Source organism: Enhydra lutris, unplaced genomic scaffold (genome assembly GCF_002288905.1).
Source record: "Enhydra lutris kenyoni isolate GAN:26980312 unplaced genomic scaffold, ASM228890v2 scaffoldscaffold16, whole genome shotgun sequence".
NCBI classification, from domain to species: domain Eukaryota; kingdom Metazoa; phylum Chordata; class Mammalia; order Carnivora; family Mustelidae; genus Enhydra; species Enhydra lutris.
In genome coordinates, this window is record NW_019154100.1 from 35,149,670 (window position 1) to 35,167,802 (window position 18,133).

Here is an 18,133-nt window from a genome sequence, read left to right on the forward strand (position 1 = left end):
TGTGAGTTGAGACAGTCTTCTTAGAAGGAATGTGCTTTACTGAGTCTTGGGTGACCTAGCCATGGCTGAGTCCCCTAAGCCAGCGCTTCTCAAAAGTTGCTGTGTGCACCAGTCACCTGATTCTGCAGGTCTGGGGTGGGGCCAGCAACGTTGCTGGCAAGCTCTAGAGTGATGCTAAAGACCAAACAGCAAGCAGCAAGTCACCAAATCAAAACACTGGCTCCCCAACTCATCACAATTCATTTTATTCCACAGCATGTGTAAGGGAATGTTATTCTCAGGAAGATGTTTAGGATTAAAATAATTAAAAAAAAACCTTGAAAGTACACACATTTATGTATCTCTTCTTTTCATTAAATATATATCTGTTTGGCAAAAAAATGTTAGACTCTTTTGTACAAAAACAAAGCAAACAAAACAAAACAAAACAACCAACCATCCCCCAACCCTTGCAAATTGTCAATACCTGTAATAATTACAATGATGTAAACTTGGATGTCTGACAGCTTGACCATCCTGAGGGGCCTGTGTTATAGCAGAACCCCCAGGAGAAGGTTAACACCAAACACACCAAACCCGTCGAGGGGGGCCGCCTGCCACAGAGGCATTTCGGTTTAGTATATTAGAGATGGGGATGACGACTCATTTCACCACTTGTGCTTTCAACTAAGGGGCTGGGAGGCCCGAAGAGGGCAGGCGCGGGCTAGGGCAGAGAGAGGACACCCAAGACTAGCTGGCGAGGAAGGAAGGTTGGTCACGGTCACAGTGCAGACGTGAAGTGGGCACGGGACCTGGGACTGGGTCCGGGAGACCCGGTGCGGCCACGGCTCTGACGAGGCTGCTGCTGCTGCTCCTGGAACCAGAGAGGAACAGCACAAGGCAAAGGCCTGCACAGAGGAGGGAAGGGATCTGAAAGCAGATTTCGAATCACAGGGAACTGGTGTGAGCAGACTCCAGAGAAAAGGGGAACAAGGAGGTGGTGTTTGGTCTTCTCTGGCAGCTAGGCTGTTTCTTCCAGACACAAGCACTGGGGCATTCCCTTCGATCTGACGGGCAGGCTTTGGGGCAGTCCGGTGCTGCCGGCTTGCCCCCTCCAGGGAGGGAGGATGTGCCTGCTGGGCATCGGGCAGGGGGTCCAGATGGAAGGGCCCTTTGGCTCTCTTATTGGTGGCGGGTTTTGCTCTGCTCCCGCCAGGAGACTGCAGCAGTGGGAAGTGACCTAAAGCAATGGAGTCTAGAAACAGAATCAGGGCAGTGAGCAAGACGCCAGGTAGGGGCAGAAGAATGCTGGGGCTAGAGGCGAGGCCAAAGACAGTGTTGACCCACAGCTTCTCTTGACCGCAAGAGGGTTCCAAGGCGTGGGTGTGTTTTCATTCTTCTCTCCCATTAGCTCGATTTTCCAGTTTTGGAGGGGGGCGCTTCTGGGCCCGGCCACTTCAGTTACAGTCATAGACGAAGTCATAGTTGCTGGGCTCCTTGGGGATGGGGGGAGGCGCGTCGGGGATCTGAATGTTTTCCAGGTCGAGGAGGCGGAGCTTGATTTCCATGCTGAGCAGGGTGTCCAGGTCATTCCGGGTCAGCTCGCTCATCATGTCTTTCCCCAGCAACGCATTCAGCCCATCCGTCCAGATACAGTACTGGTGGAAAAGGAGGTGACAAGGGTAACTGACTACTGATGACAGTGATAAGGGTAGTGACAGAGGTTAAAAATGACCACTCAGCATGTGCTGGGCTCTGTGCTAAGTGCTCTGCCTCCATCACCACTTTATAAAGTTGACATCTCTGGCTTGCAGGTGAGAGGACCGAGGTGCCGAGAGGCTGAGGAACGTGGTAGCAGGTGGAGTGGGCGGGACTGGAACTCAGGCGATCTAACTCTAGTGCACCTGCACTCTTCAGTGCAAATGATGCTTCTTCTGTAATAGCAGGAGGATCTGAGTGCTGCGTGACCTCACAACGTCACACCTCCAACATCCTACCGGTGAGTCTGCTTTTAAGCTATTGGTCGGATATACCCTAGCGCGCCCGGACTCAGCATTAAGTCAAGCCTGCTTCTTTCCTGACTCCAAGCATAGTTCCTAGTCTAGTGGCTAATCTCTGCCTCTTCTTCTGGATTCTTAACACTCACGATGACAGCCGGCTCTCACCCCGAAGCCAACAGTAGTCCCACCCCAGCATTTCTCTGCAAAGGGCTGGGCAATAACATTCTGCTGCCCAGTGTCTGGGGGACAAAATGGCTAAAATTATTGGCTGATCTTCATGGGAGGTGGACTGGCTGCCTGTCTCTTCTCCCTCAGTCTCTAGTTTCCAGGTTTCTTCTCCTCCGGGTCTGGGAAGCCTGGTTCCTGGGGACAGCGCTGATCTTGGAAAGCCCTCTGGAGCACTCAACTAAGAGCTGGTTCTTCCTTTCTCATTAAAACTGGCCATGCCAAAACAAAACAAAACAAAACAAAAAAAAAAACACCAAAAACCAAAAAACAAAACCAAAAAACAAAAACCAAAAAACTGACCATGCCTTTTGTTTCTCTAGTAGACTGTGGACTCCTTGAAGAAAGAAACTCTGCTTCCTTTATCTGAGGACCTGCTTTGCTCTTCTACTTTTCCCTCCTAGAGCCCTGGGCCTTGGCATTAGAGCCGAGATATGTGGTGGCCAAACTGGCTTCCGCTGCCAGCATCTGACAGAACAGCCTGCGTTCTGGATGCTGTGCTCCACTCACTTTTTAGGATCTCCGAGTCCTCTGTAGGGCCTCTGTGATAGCATTTGTTCTGTTCTTACCGTCAGACTAGACTTCCTTCTAGAATGGGCTCTAGATTGCCACCCCTTCTTCTGCGCTCACTGGGTCAAGTTACAATTCCAGACCTTACACGTAGCCTGTCCTTTACACTGTGGTTACCTGGACTATAACAGCAGATCTCAAAGCAAAATGTACTATAGGACTGCAAGCCCTTTACAAACCCTAAGCCACAGCGATTTGGAATTTTCCCATGAGGCACACCAGTGGCAGGACTTTTTAAGCCGAGGAGATGCACCGTGGGTGTATTCCGAGGATGTGTGTCTGGGTAGTGCAGCCCTGAAGTGTGGAACTTCACCTTGGCTCTGTGATCTCTGCCAAAGCATTGAACCCATCTAAACACCAGCTGATCGCTAAGAGATGTCTGCAAGTACTCACGTCCGCATGAATACATTAGACAGATTCTGAACTCCTCTAAACGTTACTTTCCACATAAATAACCTTCCTGAAAATAGATACTGAGGTTCTACTCTGGAGATCCTGGCTTGTAAATCTGTGGTGAGTAAATTTTACTTAGAAAAGCTTCCAGCTAATTCTGATACGCTTCCAGGTGCGTACTGAATTCCATGTGCTCTGAGGCCCCTTCTGGCTCTAACGCTGTTTGACCATAAATCCCTAAGTCATGGGATTACTGCTTTTTGTACAGACATCCCAGTTCTGGCCAGTTTCCCAGTACAGATTAACCCACAGCAACACTTCTATGGTGCCTTTTTTTTGAGAAGCAGCAGGCCCAGAAAATTTTATTAAAGAGTACATCAATCAATAAATAAAAACTCGGTAGGACTGAATCTGAGTTCAAAGTATCAAAATGAACTTAAAATGTATTTTATCTTTAAAGAAATAATGTAACTCCTAGCTCTTCCCCTAAAAAGGCCTAAAAATAATGACCAACCAAGTACTAGTATGCACAGCTAATGGCCAGATTCTGGTTGCTAAATACCACTTTCTACCAGAAGGGACCATGGCTCCACGGAGAAAACGCGGATAAGCCTGGCATATTTTGTCATAGCAGCATGACTAAAAGTTGTCCAAGACATCTGGGCTCATGTCAGTAGGACTTGGAAGCCAACCAGAAGGTGCTCCTACTTTCTCTAGACAGGATTACTTGGACACTGACCATGACAATCACTGCAACCCATGAAAACACAAATATGTTTAAATCCATTACTTCAGAACGATGCTCAAACACCAAAACCACCTCGCCATCCTCATTTGGAAGACATGCGTTATTCTGAAGACTGACAAGGATGGTCAAGGGTTAATCCTCCCTATTCCATATAAACTGTATAACCTGAAATATGAGGCCAGTTTTCCACTAATAAAGAAGAAGGAATAACCAAATTGAGGTATCAACCTTTCCAATGTTTAACACGTCCAAGGATCTAGGCCAAAATCACCAATGGCTGCTAACATCCCCCAAAGAGAGACTTCCAGACACCACGGAAGAATAGGACATCATTGTTGCTCAAAGTTGAGCCTCAACTAGATGAATCCTCCAACTACCACTCAATTGGAAACACGGGAAACGGATAACCGTGAAATAACTGCAGCTTGCAATGGCAGAAGAACACCCTCCTTTGAAGGGAGATCGTGTCTTGGAGCCTGTGAGTATGTTAGGGTGCACAGCAAAGGGAATTAAAATCGCTAAGCAGCTGACCTGCAAATAGGAAAGTCCTCTGGGATTGTCTAGCTGGGGCTAATGTAATCACCAGGGTCCCTAAAAGTGGAAGAGGGAAACAGGATAGGACTGAGCAAGAGAAGGGAGAGAGAGGGGGAGTTTTGACTATGGAGGAGGAGGTCAGAATGAGGTGGTGTGGAGACTCAACCGCCACGGTTGTGGGAGAATGGAGGTCATGGTCAAGGGATGCCGGTGGCCTCTAGACGTGCATACGGCAAGGAAACGGATTTTCCCCCTAGAACCTCCAAAAAGGAATTCAGCCCTGGCAGTACCTTGATTTTAGCCCCCAAAAGACCTACATCAGACTTCTGACCTCCAGAATTGTAAGGTAATACATTTATGGTGTTTTAAGCTGCTAAATTTGCGGTAATTTGTGACAGTGGCCACAGTGAACTAATACACCTAATTATAATCAGCAAAATCTAGACTCTCAGCAAGGTTACCAGACAGCTGACCTGGTATTTTCAATGAATGGTTTGCAAGGAAGAAGAGCACAAGCAGATGCTCCCGAGAGAGAGAGAGAGAGAGAGAGAGAGAGAGAAAGGGAGGAACCTATAGATCAAGGAAATCGAAGAAACACATTGACCAATTGTGATGCATGGATCTTATTTGGATGCTGATCTGAACAAAGTGTAGAAGAAAGAAAACACACAAAGGAGACAAGGGGAGAAGTCTGAAAACCAACTACGGATGGTGGTATCAAAATGTTAACAAATCATCTGTGAGAATGGTACTGTAGTTGGTTTCAAAATGGACACTGTTATTTAGAGAGGCACACTGGAATATTTACAAATAAATGATTTTTCTGGATTTGCTTTGCTAGGAATCTGGAGCTGGGGCAACTGGATATCGGCGTGGGTACAGATGGTGCCACTTCGGCCCTGAGGTGATTAACTGCCCACACTGGGCAACGGGCACAGGCCAGAAGCGGGGAGGTCTGGTCCAGCTTCCTGCCTCCCTAGCTACACAGTGCAGGGACCAAGGAGACAGGGACCCTAGAGCAAGGCTCCGTGGTTTCAATTCCAGCTCTATTACTTGTTACTAGTTTGACCTTGGACAGGCTTCTTAACCTCTTTGTGACTCATTTCCCTCCTTTATCAAATGGGCATAATAGTTTGTTTCTCTCAGAGGTATAATGAAGATTAAGTGAGGTGAATGTCCGTAAGACACGGGATGGTGCCTGGCAGAGAGAAATCCGGGCTAGTTGCAATTACTATTATCCTTACTAACGTTGAGGTACTCGATTTTGGGAGGCTTCTCTCCTTATATGATAAATGAAGATATCTGTAATAGGACTTCCTGTTTTATTGAGTGATTATGCAAATAAAATGAGGTAATACATATGAAAGAGAGCTGAAGAAATGAGAAGTGTTCACAAGTGTATGGCATTTTCCACCTCCCCGTATCAATAAAAGGTGGCAGTTACAAATAAAAATTTGGCAGTCAGAGAACATTTGTCCTTATCTGGAATTAATGCACACTGGAGAAAACAGCCTTGCCTAGATTTAAATAACATCCAGAGTTCTCCTTCTTAATACGATGGCCTGCCTGTATATAACCACAATTTTATTTAAAAAGAGAAGCAGTAGGCCTCAGTATCTATTTTCAGAAAGATGAAGACAAAGTCATACCCTTTTGCAAACTAAATGTCAAGTAACACAGAATTACATTTAAGCACCATTCTAAATGCAGGATTTGCATCTAATCTTTCCTCTCTCTTTGGGATGTACAATTTTATTCAAAAGCTTTCAACCAGTGAAAAGCAGATACTGAATAACTTCTAAATGAGCAGAGTCTCCTAGGGGAAATGGGAAACAAAAGTCAGATTCTATTAAAATGTTCCATTCCTTTCTAAAAGCTGTTTATGCAACCACATGTAAAACAAAAACTTGAATGGTATCATCTAAAAATAAAGAGTTTGGAGCATAATGCTGGGCTCTCGTTTACAAGAGAGCGAGTTACATCAACCATAGCTGTATTTCACCTTACAAATACATTTTCCTAGATCTATGCTAAATATTTTAAATATAGCTGACAGGCGTGCTTCAAGAAGAAAAACAAATTTTACATATAACAAGATGTCAAAAAGGAATAAAATCATCTTAAAAATAAAATTCCAACAGCAGAGACAGCCCTGAATCTCTTAAAATAACTTAAGGAAACATGGTAGAAAACCTACTTCATCCAATGTTTTAAAGAATAGAGACAAGTTTATCTTGGGAAGATCCTGACTCAAAATCCAATACTCAATGGAAACCAAAGCTTCCTCAAGGCTGATTCTTCCTCAGGGTTGACAATTATACCCTTGCTGAAGCATTTGTACATTCTCTTTCTTTACCATGAACTCTTGGTCAAGCTAGTAAGAGGCTGATTCTGTGATAACTGGAGGTTTTTAAAGAAGCTTCCATTCAGAGTGCCTAGGTGGCTCAGTGAGTTAAGCCTCTGCCTTCGGCTCAGGTCATCACCCCGGGGCTCTGGGATCGAGCCCCACATCAGGCTCCCTGCTCAGCGGAGAGCCTGCTTCTCCCTCTCCCTCTGCCTGCCACTCTGCCTACTTGTGATCTCTATCTCTCTGTCAAATAAATAAATAAAATCTTTAAAAAAAAAAAAGAAGTTTTCATTCTATTCCAAATCAACGAGATGTTTCTTTGTTCATGATTTTTCTTAGGCAGGCTTTTTTTTTTTTTAAATGATATTTCTTTACAATATTTCTCTCTTGCTTGTTTTTCTAGCAAGAGGAAAAAGTGACATTCTCTCACAAATTAACCCCACTGAGACCCTTACCTCATGCTTGTCAGGAGCTATGAAGTTCAGTTGGCAGTTTGAGTCATACAAGATGGAGAAAGCAAGTTCAAGCACCTCCTACAAGGAATCAGAGAAAACACCACATTGAGAAAAAGGGCCACATTGGTTCTGTAGGTACAAGTGGCTGCGGATCGAACACAGAGTGAGTCCAGACGTGAGAGGCAGCAGTGAGGCTGACAGGAGGAAGGAGTGTTTTTTTGTTTTTGTTTTTATCAAGGTTCACAGCACATGTCCTTCTATTTAGAGGAGGTCTGCATGAACCAACTCATTTAATTCTCAAGATAGTCCTTGTAGCAAGTGTGATCTTTCCTCTTTTAGGGGAAGGAGCTTGGAGAAGTTAAATCATTGTCCAAAGCCATGACAGTCTTCTTCCTTTAGCTTCTCCCTTCTAGGTTTAGAGAGACCGGAGAAATAGTAACCTGTTTCCCAACCAGCAGATTAAGGGCTGCTCTATCTTTGATCACCCCCAAACAGACAGATGTCCATAGGGGTATGAACTTCCTAAAACATGGAAGGTACATAGGAGCCAATGAGGCTTGTGGGTGAACTCGTTATGTTTAGGTCCTTTGCTTTTTGACGTACTATGGAGCAAAGGCTACATAAAACTTAGATGTTATCCAGAGGCTACAGAGTATAAAGGTCAAGCAAGGGCCCAATGTTAGAATACATGGGTTCATTCATTGGTGAGCATCTGCTATCTGCAGGCTATGAGCCAGACCCAAAGGGCCAAGGAGTAAGTGACTGTCATTTCACTGTAGCTGTATGATGTTGGCTGAAACACTCAATGTCATGCCTAGTATGTATGTTAAAATATACTTCTCAAATTATATGTGCTGTGCATTATTGGGGACAATGATTATTCTATTGGTTTGAGCAGTTAGCAGGACACAACCTGTGGAAGACAGTCATGGAACATCGCAACACCCTAAAAGCCCCTAATCTGGAGGGAAAGGGCCAAGTATATCCATGCTCTGCATTGTTACAACACACACAGACTACATAATTTCTTAGGAGGGCAGATCTTTCCACATCCTTCTCTGCCTAACATCCATCAGAGGTTTTGCCTTTGGCCAGTAACTCACAGCAAGAATGCTCTAGAAAGAAGATGGAAGGCAGACAGTTAAGGTCAATGGCTCCAGATTTCAGACTTTCAAATGGGTTAAACAATTCTTTCCAGGTGAACTCTGAAGGCCTAGCATTACCTGGAAGCCCCTCCTGACACAGTCAACCATCCAGCTATTTGGGCTCTCGTGGGGTTCGTCTGGGTCTGACTCACCTCCAGCTGCCCCCTCATTAAGAGGGAGCAGCTCTTGTTCTGAGCCCAGAACTACCGGTATCTCAAACCCTTCAGCCTCCTCACCCTGCCAGAAACAGGAGTAAGTGAAGGAAAGAAGGCCAAGTCAGGAATGGGAGCTATTCCGCAAACTACCTCTCTCCTCATTTTCGTTACTTCTTCCTCCGGCCTCTATTCATGCCTGCCCAGTGAAGATCGATGATATTTTAAAAAAGAGTTCACCAAAACAAACCAAAACATTTTTTCCATTAAGTTTGGCATCTCTCTTGGGACTTTGAGTTTGTCATGGGCCCTACTAGTGGCATCATAATTTGGTGCCATCTTTAAAACAAACAAACAAACAAACAAAAACAGTCAGGCAATCCATATCAAGAACCAGGGATCCCATTTCTGGGATTAGTTCTAAAAAATCGAAGAGCAAGCCAACGCTGCACACATTATTACCTGTAAGAATGTATCATGAGAACCAAATAAATGTCTTCCCCAATTTGGGTAAACCATTAAAGAAATCACAAATTAACAGAGAAATATATTCAGCCAGCCATTTAGTGTAATAGTTACGAAGATCTGATCTCAAGTGACAAAAATCAGGAGAAATGAACATTATTTACATACTGAACACAGTTAGGAACAATGTCTACCTGTGGACAGAGACTGGAGGCAAATGATGTGAAATGAAAATAATTATGTTAAGGGGCTGGGATCATAGGTGATTATTTTTTTAAAATGTAAAATTTTTTTCAATAAAATGGTAAGCTCTGATCTTGAAAATTCATAAAGATAGTTTTTAGATTAGGAACACTGACATAAATGATGATTTCATACTAATTTCAATATCACTCATTAGGAAAACTCTCTGACTCCTCCTTGAGAGATGGGGGAAAAGGAAAGGATGGGCTTTGCTGTGAGTGACCCGTCAGTATATGGTGATGGCCCTAGGTGACTTTCAGAGGTGAAATTCACGAATGGATTCCTGGGCTGAGGCTGGACAACTGGTGCTCTGCTTAGGCAGTCACATGAATCAGCCCCTTGCTAATGAGAGCCAGGGTAAACACCATCAGAGCTCAGACGCAGCCTCTTGACTAGGTGTTGATGTCATCTGAGACCAGACTGTCCGTGTGGCTGTCCTTGGGACACCTTCTCTCCTGCAGAGGCTCGTAGAAGGGAGAGAAAGGAGGGGGCCTGCCAACTTTGGGTTTTGCCCTCCTAAGGCGCAAACCAGTGAGGACGTGAAGGAACAGAGTCGTCATGACCTAGATTCCTGATAAACACAGGCAGGAAAGGGGAAATTCGTGAGAATGTCAATCCCCGCTTTCATTTCACCAAAGCTGCCTGGGAGGGGTGGGAGGAATTAATTCTCTGATCCACACGCCTGCATTAAAGGCTGCTATCGCCTATAATGAGTTTTATTGACGTTCCTGGCTTGTTGTCATTGAGTCATTGATAGAGGTCAGCTCTTCAGCACTTCGAGCATAGAGGCTACAGAGCTGGGAGTGATGGCACCTCTTGGACTAACACTCTAGAAGCTGCCACCTGTCCAAACCGTCTGTGAGGGACAGAGGTGCCAGGAGGTGGTAGCGGAGTGGTCACGGATCTGGGGCAGTGTCCCCCTCAGGGGCTTCATCACACTCCACAGCATTCAGACATCTGATGCTCTGGGGCTTTGCTACTCACAACCTAAGGTCGTTTATTCCCTCTGGATTTAATTCCGTGAAAAATTGTGTTAAGGAGCTCCTTATTTTCATCCTCTATTCCATTAATTCCCATCTCTCACAATCATGCCCTGGGGTCTCTGATCCCATCCTCAACTCTGGGGCCTGCGAGCAGTGACAAGGCATCCTGGGTCAGGGGAGGCTCAGAGAAATTCTGGGCATAGAGAGTACCTTGTTTTGGAGACTGCCATTTTCCAGGGGTTAAATGAGAGACTGAATACAAGAGTCCTATGCAACATATTTTTAGTATAGGTGCTGGCCGCCATTCCTTATATTCTTTTGGGGTGAAAGGCCCCATTTGGCCATTTTTCCCAGAATTCCCTTGAGCTATGTCAGTTCTCTACCATCTCCTCAGGTCATCTTGAGGGCAAAAACACAGGATATAACTTGGCATGTGAGTGTGCTTAATATGGCTATAGGCATAGCAGTAGATTTCATAGCTGTAATACACGGCTGCTCATCTATAGATCTATGAGTTTGAGTTTCTATTTTAGAAGGCAAAAATTACTCACTCATGTAGTACATAAAATAATAGAGGCTACTGCCTTCTTTGGGCAGCTATAACTTTCTGGCCCCAATCTATCTTAGCATTATCAGTCAGTAGTTCTCCAACCCATTTTCTTCTCTCGGTCCCCTCTCTCTGTCTTCTGTCTCTCAATCCTATACTCTGAATTCAATGTTTCTCAATCAGAAGATGTTCCGTCCTATGTTGGAAGCACCCTGTGCCTTTTCACATACTCTCTCCTCTTCCTAGAAAGTCTTCCTCTTGCTTTCCCTCCCTTAGCAACTCCTTTTCAACCCACCTCAGACACCATTTCCTCCAGGAGCCTCTCTCAAGTCTCCCAGGCTCTCTCTGTATTTAAATGTCCCAGAAGTGGACAACATTGGATTATCATTGCATGCTGGCATGTAAGTCTTACATCTACTAGACACCCAGGGCTAGGGGATGGGTTGTATTTATCTTTGAATTCCTACTTCCTGGCACAGACCTGATAGAAAGAAGATACTCAATCTCATATAAGTATGAAATGAAGCAAATCTCAATAAAAGGCCTTCACATTAAGACCAGGGTTTTCAAGCTGATGCTAGAACATTAGCTTCTAGTATAATCTGTTTCTTATGGCAGGTTCATGAAACACACTAGAAAAATAAAAGCTGGATTCCAGGACATGATGAGATGGAAGCTTCTGCTATGTGAAATATATTCCTATTTCTTATCAGTGAGATCTGGTCAGATTGGTTCCTTTCCTTTTCTATTCCTAGGACCTTGGACAGTACCCAGCATATCAGATGCAGAACAAGTGAGAAGTCTGATCATTTACCAATGTATTGCTATGAACAAGGTGTCTCCCTTATGGATGCTAGTGTTGAAGTCTGCCTTGCTCAGCGATTGAACTAACCAAAGTCCCATAGCACAAAATGCTAGAACCTACCCGCTAGTTGGAAAAACTGTCTGAAGAGCCAGTAACATTGGTTACTGCCCACTACCATGTACCGGCAGATCCCCTGTGGACACATTTTGTCAGCTCTCTTTTTAAGCTGCAGATAATCCCCTTTTCTACCAGAAGTCCCAGAGGTAGGGAGCAACAGGCCTGTGGAGTACTAGAAGAAGGGGTGTGGTATGGGGGATTGAGGCAGGAAAGTCTTAGAACCATGGCTTTCCTTTCTGCCTTCTGATGTTTTGCCTGAGGAACCAAGTGTATGAATGCTAGAAACGTTGCAAGACAATTGGTTTTCATGTACAGGCAATGAAAGCGTCAGGCTGGGGAAGATACTGCTTGTCTCAGCCCTCAAGGTAGCCTGGAAGAGCAGGGGGTGACTGAAACATCTTGACTAGTGAATACCAGGGAAGAGCCTCCACTTGCTAATATATCTCTATGTTTATAGCAGTGTGTCCCATTCACCCATCCGTCCATCCACTTTTCCATGAAGGTCATGACAAAAAAAAAAAAATAGATTGGAAAATGTCATTTATTCTGTTCTGTTGGTCTCCTCTACAGGGAGAGGAGTCTGACACAGGAAGGCCACATCCACCCACACATGTGTCATATGCGTCAATGAGATCATCATCTCCACACCTGTTTCAACATTGGTGACTTGTGTCTTCTTTCTTCTCTCTCTCTCTCTCTCTTTTTTTTTTTTTTTGTTTGTTTTTTTGGTTAGTCAGGCTGGAAGTTTATCAGTTTTATTAATATCTTCCAAAAACCAAGTTTTGCTTTTGTTGATTTTCCCTGTTCTCAGTTTCACTGATTTCAACTCTAATATTAATTATTTCTTTTCTTCTCTTTGCTTTAGGCTTAAATTGCTCTTCTTCAGCTTCATAAGATGGAAACTTTATTGATTTTATATACTTCTTCTTTTCTAATAGATATGTGTTTAATATTATAAGTTTCCCTCTAGCACTGCTTTTGCCCCATCCTGCACATCTTGATGTTACATTTTAGCTCCATGTAGTTTATTTTGTCATTTCTCTTGAGACTCCCTTGAACTATGTAGAAGTGTATTTTTAAATTTCTAAGTATTTGGTGAGATTTTTCCAGCTATCTTTCTATTATTGATTTCTAGCTTAACTCCGCTCTGGCCTGAGAACATGCTTTGTATGACTGCTATTCTTTTAAATTTGTTAGGATATATTTTATGGCCCAGAATGTGGTCTGTCTTGGTGAATGTCTCTTGTGAGCTTCTAAGAATGCGTATTCTGCATTGTCAGGTGGATTTTCTATTACTGGTAATTAGATCAAGTTGACTGATGGTGCTGTTCTAAGTCATCGATACCTTTAGTGGTTTTCTTTCTGATTCATCTATCAATTACTGACAGAGAGGTATTGAAATCCCCATGTAATAATGGATTTGGGAATTTATCCTGTTAGTTCTTTGCCTTTGGTTTTCTGCATTTGGAATATGACATGCCTAAATGTTATGGGTGGGGTTTTTGTTGTTGTTATTGTTGTTTTTGCATATTTATCTTGATTAATGTTCTCTAAATTTCCTGGATTTGTGGTTTTATGCCTGTCATTAATTTTGGGCCGTCCTTAGCCATTCTTGATTTAATATTTCCTTTGCACCATTCTTTTTTTCTTCTGGTATTCTAATTATACATAGGTTTTATACCTTCTGCAATTGTCTCTCAGTTCTTTGGGGATTTCATTTTTTTCCCTCTTTGTTTCAGTTTAGAAGTTTCTGTTGACTCATCTTTAAGGCACTAATCCTTTCCTTGGCCACATTAAGTCTACTGATAAACCCAGGAGAAGCATTCTTCACTTCTGTGACAGTACTTTTATTTATAGCCTTTCCTTTTGACTCATTTCTAGAGTTTCTGCCTCTTTGCTTACATTACCTATCTGTTCTTTCAGGTTGTTTCCTTTTCCCATTAGAGCCCAAGACATTTATAATCTAGTTATTTTAAATTCTCTGTCTGATAATTTTAGCATCTTTGTCATAATGGAGTCTGGTTCTGATGATTGCTTTGTTTCTTCAGGCTATTTTTTCTTGCTTTTTGGCATGCCTAAAATTTTTGTTGAGATCTAGACATGTTATGTTAAGGACAGGAAGAGGGAGATATAGACCCTTATGGTGACGATGTATGTTAATCTGGTAAGGAATTGGGATATGTTTAATATTTGCTGTAGCTATAAATTCCAGAGGCTTCAAATTCCTCTAGTGTTCCCGTTTTTCATCTCCTCTATTGACTTTGGGATTCCCTAAGTACTCCTCCTCAGAGACAGTTGATGTCTTGCAGATCTTTCTGCCCTAATCCAATGTTTTATTATCTTGGAGTCTTATTAGTGTATTGGTAGGGTATGGGTCATGAATAGCATTCTATAATTTCCCAATTAAGTCTTCATCTTTTAGGGGCTCTGTATCTTCTGGCTTTCACCTTCTCAAATGGTATAGACTTACCTTCCTATCCTCTCCCCTTTTGCCTGGCTGCAGAGTTTCCTATCAGTTTCCTTGGGCTCTGACTTGACTATGTCTCCCCCACCCCCAACACCACCATTGAGACAGAAAGGCTAAAATGAGATAAAATGGGAGAAATGTTCTTGCCCTAGATAGGAAAAAAGGGTCTGGAGGACAGAACTTTGTTATGGAGAAGGCTCTGGCATATTTCATGGTTACTCTTTCTTCTTCCCTGCCAGAGACATGAGGGGTGGTCCTTTTTAGTTCTTCACTGTGAGAATCTGCTACAGTTACAGTAGGTAAAGCCCATGAAAGTATGCTCCCCAGAAGACTGCAACCCCAAGTTTCTCAACCTCACACTAACCCACACTCAGCCTAAAGCAATTTATCAGAATGGTCATTTAAGGGATCCTATGATTTCTAGCTCCTGTGGATTCTGCACCAAGTGAGCAGATCGGGCTATGACTCTCAGGATGCCCTTGACTCTCCAGATTCCAGGGTGGTGGTTTGCTCTGCAACCTCAGTTCTTGGGTAGGTCCAAGAAAATTGTTGACTTTCACTTTATTCAGTTTCTTCTTACTATAAGGATAGGAGTGAAAATTCCCAAGCACCTTACATGCTGGAACTGAAAGTAGTCTCTCCACATGTATTTTACCTAATGTTCTCCACCCCTACTCAGAGTGCATGAGTCCTGGCAGTCTGTTTTGCTGCAAGCTACACCCTTCCTGGCCTTCTCTGGGTTATAAACTCTTGTTGCTGCCAATTTCCCCACATTGTTTCCTGATCAGCTCCAAGTATTCTAGAACCATGGGGCTGAGCTGAGCCAGTGCTCCCCAAGACTGTGCTCTGCATGTCAGGTGGCTGAGGAGGCAAGCCATGAAGACTGGGACCTTGCTGGTATAGTTAAGGATGCTCCTCTGAAGTCTGATGAGTGGCACAATCTCTATTTCCCCACATCACGAACAAGAGAGAAATGTTGTGTAACAGGTGACCCACAGACTCTGAGGCACACCGTTGTATCAGTGTGCTTGTCAGTTAAGTGTGTTATATGATAGTGCTGTGACAGGCTTGACAAAGAAGGAATTCACACTGAGTTGAGGTGAGTTATGCTTATGTTACTTAAGAACAAATGATCTTGCTGTTGGTTTTCTCAGCAGTATCTTTACAGTATGTTTATCCTCCTAAGTAGTACTTTTACAGTATAACTGATCTGTGGGGTATTTTCTACCAAGGTGGCTGGAGCACCCAGATCTATCTAGATAATGTTGTTCATGGATGGGTACTGTGTATCACAAGATGCAAGAGGTAGACACAAGGAATTGGCTCCCTGGTGGCCCTTCCAAGGGCAAATACCTCCAAAGTGGGGGCAAAGGAAATTCTTCCATCCTTTCAGATAGTGCCTCCTCCCACACTCTCTAGTATGGAACCCGAGCTGTTATGATCAACACCTGGTTGGTAACTAGGAGGGGAGGGTGAAAAATATTGTGATATGAAGACGATTTAAGCAATATTCACCTCTGGGGGAAAATTTCCCCTTTAATATGGGTTTGAGTTATTTCACATACTTTCCATGACGCTGAAGGCTACCATGCCCTTAAATTTTCTAAAATGGGGGCACCTGGGTGGCTCAGTGGGTTAAGCCTCTGCCTTCGGCTCAGGTCACGATCTCAGGGTCCTGGGATCGAGCCCCGCATGGCTCTCTGCTCAGCAGTGAGCCTGCTTCCCTCTCTCTCTGCCTGCCTCTCTGCCTACTTGTGATCTTCTCTCTCTCTCTCTCTCTCTCTGTCAAATGAATAAATTAAAAAAAAAAAAATTTTTTCTAAAATGTTTTGAATCCTCTTTTCCAGGCTTCACAGAGACTCTGGAGGCTACCAAGAAGGTAAGGACAGCAGGAGAAAATGGAAGAGACTGGAGTGGAAGTCAGGGAAGGGAGAGCATGAACATAAATGGGAAGTGAGGAGAGGCCCAAAGAATGGGTGGGGATGAGGGGAGCGGGCTTGAGGGTGGCTTGGGTGACAACAGTGGGGAGGCAATTTCTAGGGTTGTCAGGAGACAGGAAGGGAGAGAATGGAAGAGGTGGGGGAGAGGGATTTGAAAGTGATCAGTGAAAGCATAAGGCTAAGGGATATAAAAGCAGTCAAGGAAGGAAAAAGGAGAGCTGAGCAAGTGACGTGCTACAGCACAAGCACGCACGTGCACGCGCGCGCACGCACACGCGCATGCACACACGCACGCGCACTGCTCCTAACGTGGGGCGCCCCCCGCCCCAAGCCCTGCCGTCTCTGGCTGCTCTGTGAGATAGCGCTGTTCGCAACAATTTGGAAATAGTACCTTGTTTTGTTTAAGGGCACCTTTCTCTTTCATATGAGGGCAGTCCTTCCCCGTCACCACAGCTTTGATATCTGCCACCGGCACTGCAATTCAGAAGAGAAAATGAAAGTCACTACACCGTGGGAGAGTGGAGATGACTGGAAAGAAGCAGGGCTGAGCCCGGAGTCTGCGAACACCGTTGTCGTTCCTGAAACTACTGCAACACAAGGAAAGAAAAGAGGTAAAAAGAGAAAGAGAAGTGAGGCAAAATCCCAGGTCCAGAAACTAAAATGGATTCTTATATTCTGCTAAAAAGCATCCCCAGGAGAAAAATCTATGTTCACAAGCAGAATTTGGTTCACTTAAAACAAATCCCTTAGAAAAACCCATCATCGTTGTGTAAAGGTGATGGTATCAGAATCAGCAGTAATAATACTACCACCAGTGGTACTAATACTGGTATTAGTTCCTGCTGCCAGGAACAACGCCAGGTGCTTCACACACATTGCTATCTCTTGCTACAGCAGTTGCATCTATTCGATTCTGAGTTTTGGATAACGAGGAGAAGCAACCTTACAAAAAAAAAAAAAAAAATCGATCTGGATCTGAACACTCATTCTCCAAATTCTCATTCTCTACCATCTCATTAATTTTCATAGCAACTCTGTGAGGCAGGTGTGTGTGTGTATACACACACACACACACACACATATATAAAATCCCTATTTTATAGACAATGAAAGTAAACTCAATTAAAGAAAGGGAACATTATTTTCTGATAGGGAAACGGTACCTGGTATTTATCTTGGAGATCCTGAGAATAATGCAGTTAGATAAAATGATGTTATCTCATGTCTTCCTCAGGACTTGGAGGAAGATAAAAGATGCAGACAGGTTTGTACATTTAAAACTTGTCAAGAGCATTGAAGAGAGAGAAGGCAGTAAGATGGTTTGGAAGCATACTTTTTAAAACTGTGAAGTCACCTGTCCCTCTCCAATCCCTAATCTTTTAGTCCCACAAGGGACTGTGAATCCTGGGGCCCATTTAGGATTTGCAGAAACTTCTAATAATCAATGCCTCAGACTCCCTTAATGACGAAGATGATGAGAGATTTCATAATTAAGGTTCATATACTTTTACTGAGGAATTGCATTTTGGGGGAGAGATTTGGATGAAGATGAAATTATGAAACATATAGAATATCAAAATGACACAACAGGGAGGCCCTTTAAAAGCTCACATTTCCCAGATCCCCTAAAATTGCTAAGACTTTGCTCAAATCTATTGACAGCCCTAGAGCTTTCTCTAACCCTGGAGAAAAGCGGGGTTGAAATTAACTCTTCCAGGAATCTCTGCACATACTCCCTGCTGTCTATGCCACCACGTCAGCTCCTTCATCTTGCAGTCCTGATTCTAGATTGCATTGGCAGGCATCACGTGTGCTGACCAATATCTGGCTTTCCTCCTTTTCCTGGGCATATGGAAGACTACACTTCCCAGCAACCTTTGCAGTTAGGTGGGCCATATGATTAGGTCTGGCCAGTGAAATATGAGAGGTGATGGTATGCATGTCCCCTCTTGAAGGAAGCAGTAAAAAGTCCACGTCCACCAGCCTCCCTTCAGAAACCCAACAGGCCACATGCTCCA

General features: G+C 43.9%; 1 protein-coding gene across 3 annotated transcripts in view; it reads right to left on the reverse strand.

Moving 5' to 3' along the window:
• Positions 1–229: 229 nt before the first annotated feature.
• Positions 230–18,133, reverse strand: part of LOC111147268 (engulfment and cell motility 1) — a 524,081-nt gene continuing 506,177 nt past the window's right edge. For all 3 annotated transcript variants that reach the window (XM_022503209.1, XM_022503208.1, XM_022503207.1), the window contains 3 exons: positions 16,507–16,589; positions 7,252–7,329; positions 230–1,637 (listed from right to left, as the gene is read on the reverse strand). In XM_022503209.1, coding sequence (XP_022358917.1) covers positions 1,437–1,637; positions 7,252–7,329; positions 16,507–16,589 — 362 coding nt within the window. In that variant the 3' untranslated portion in view covers positions 230–1,436. The remainder of the gene's footprint in view (positions 1,638–7,251; positions 7,330–16,506; positions 16,590–18,133) is intronic.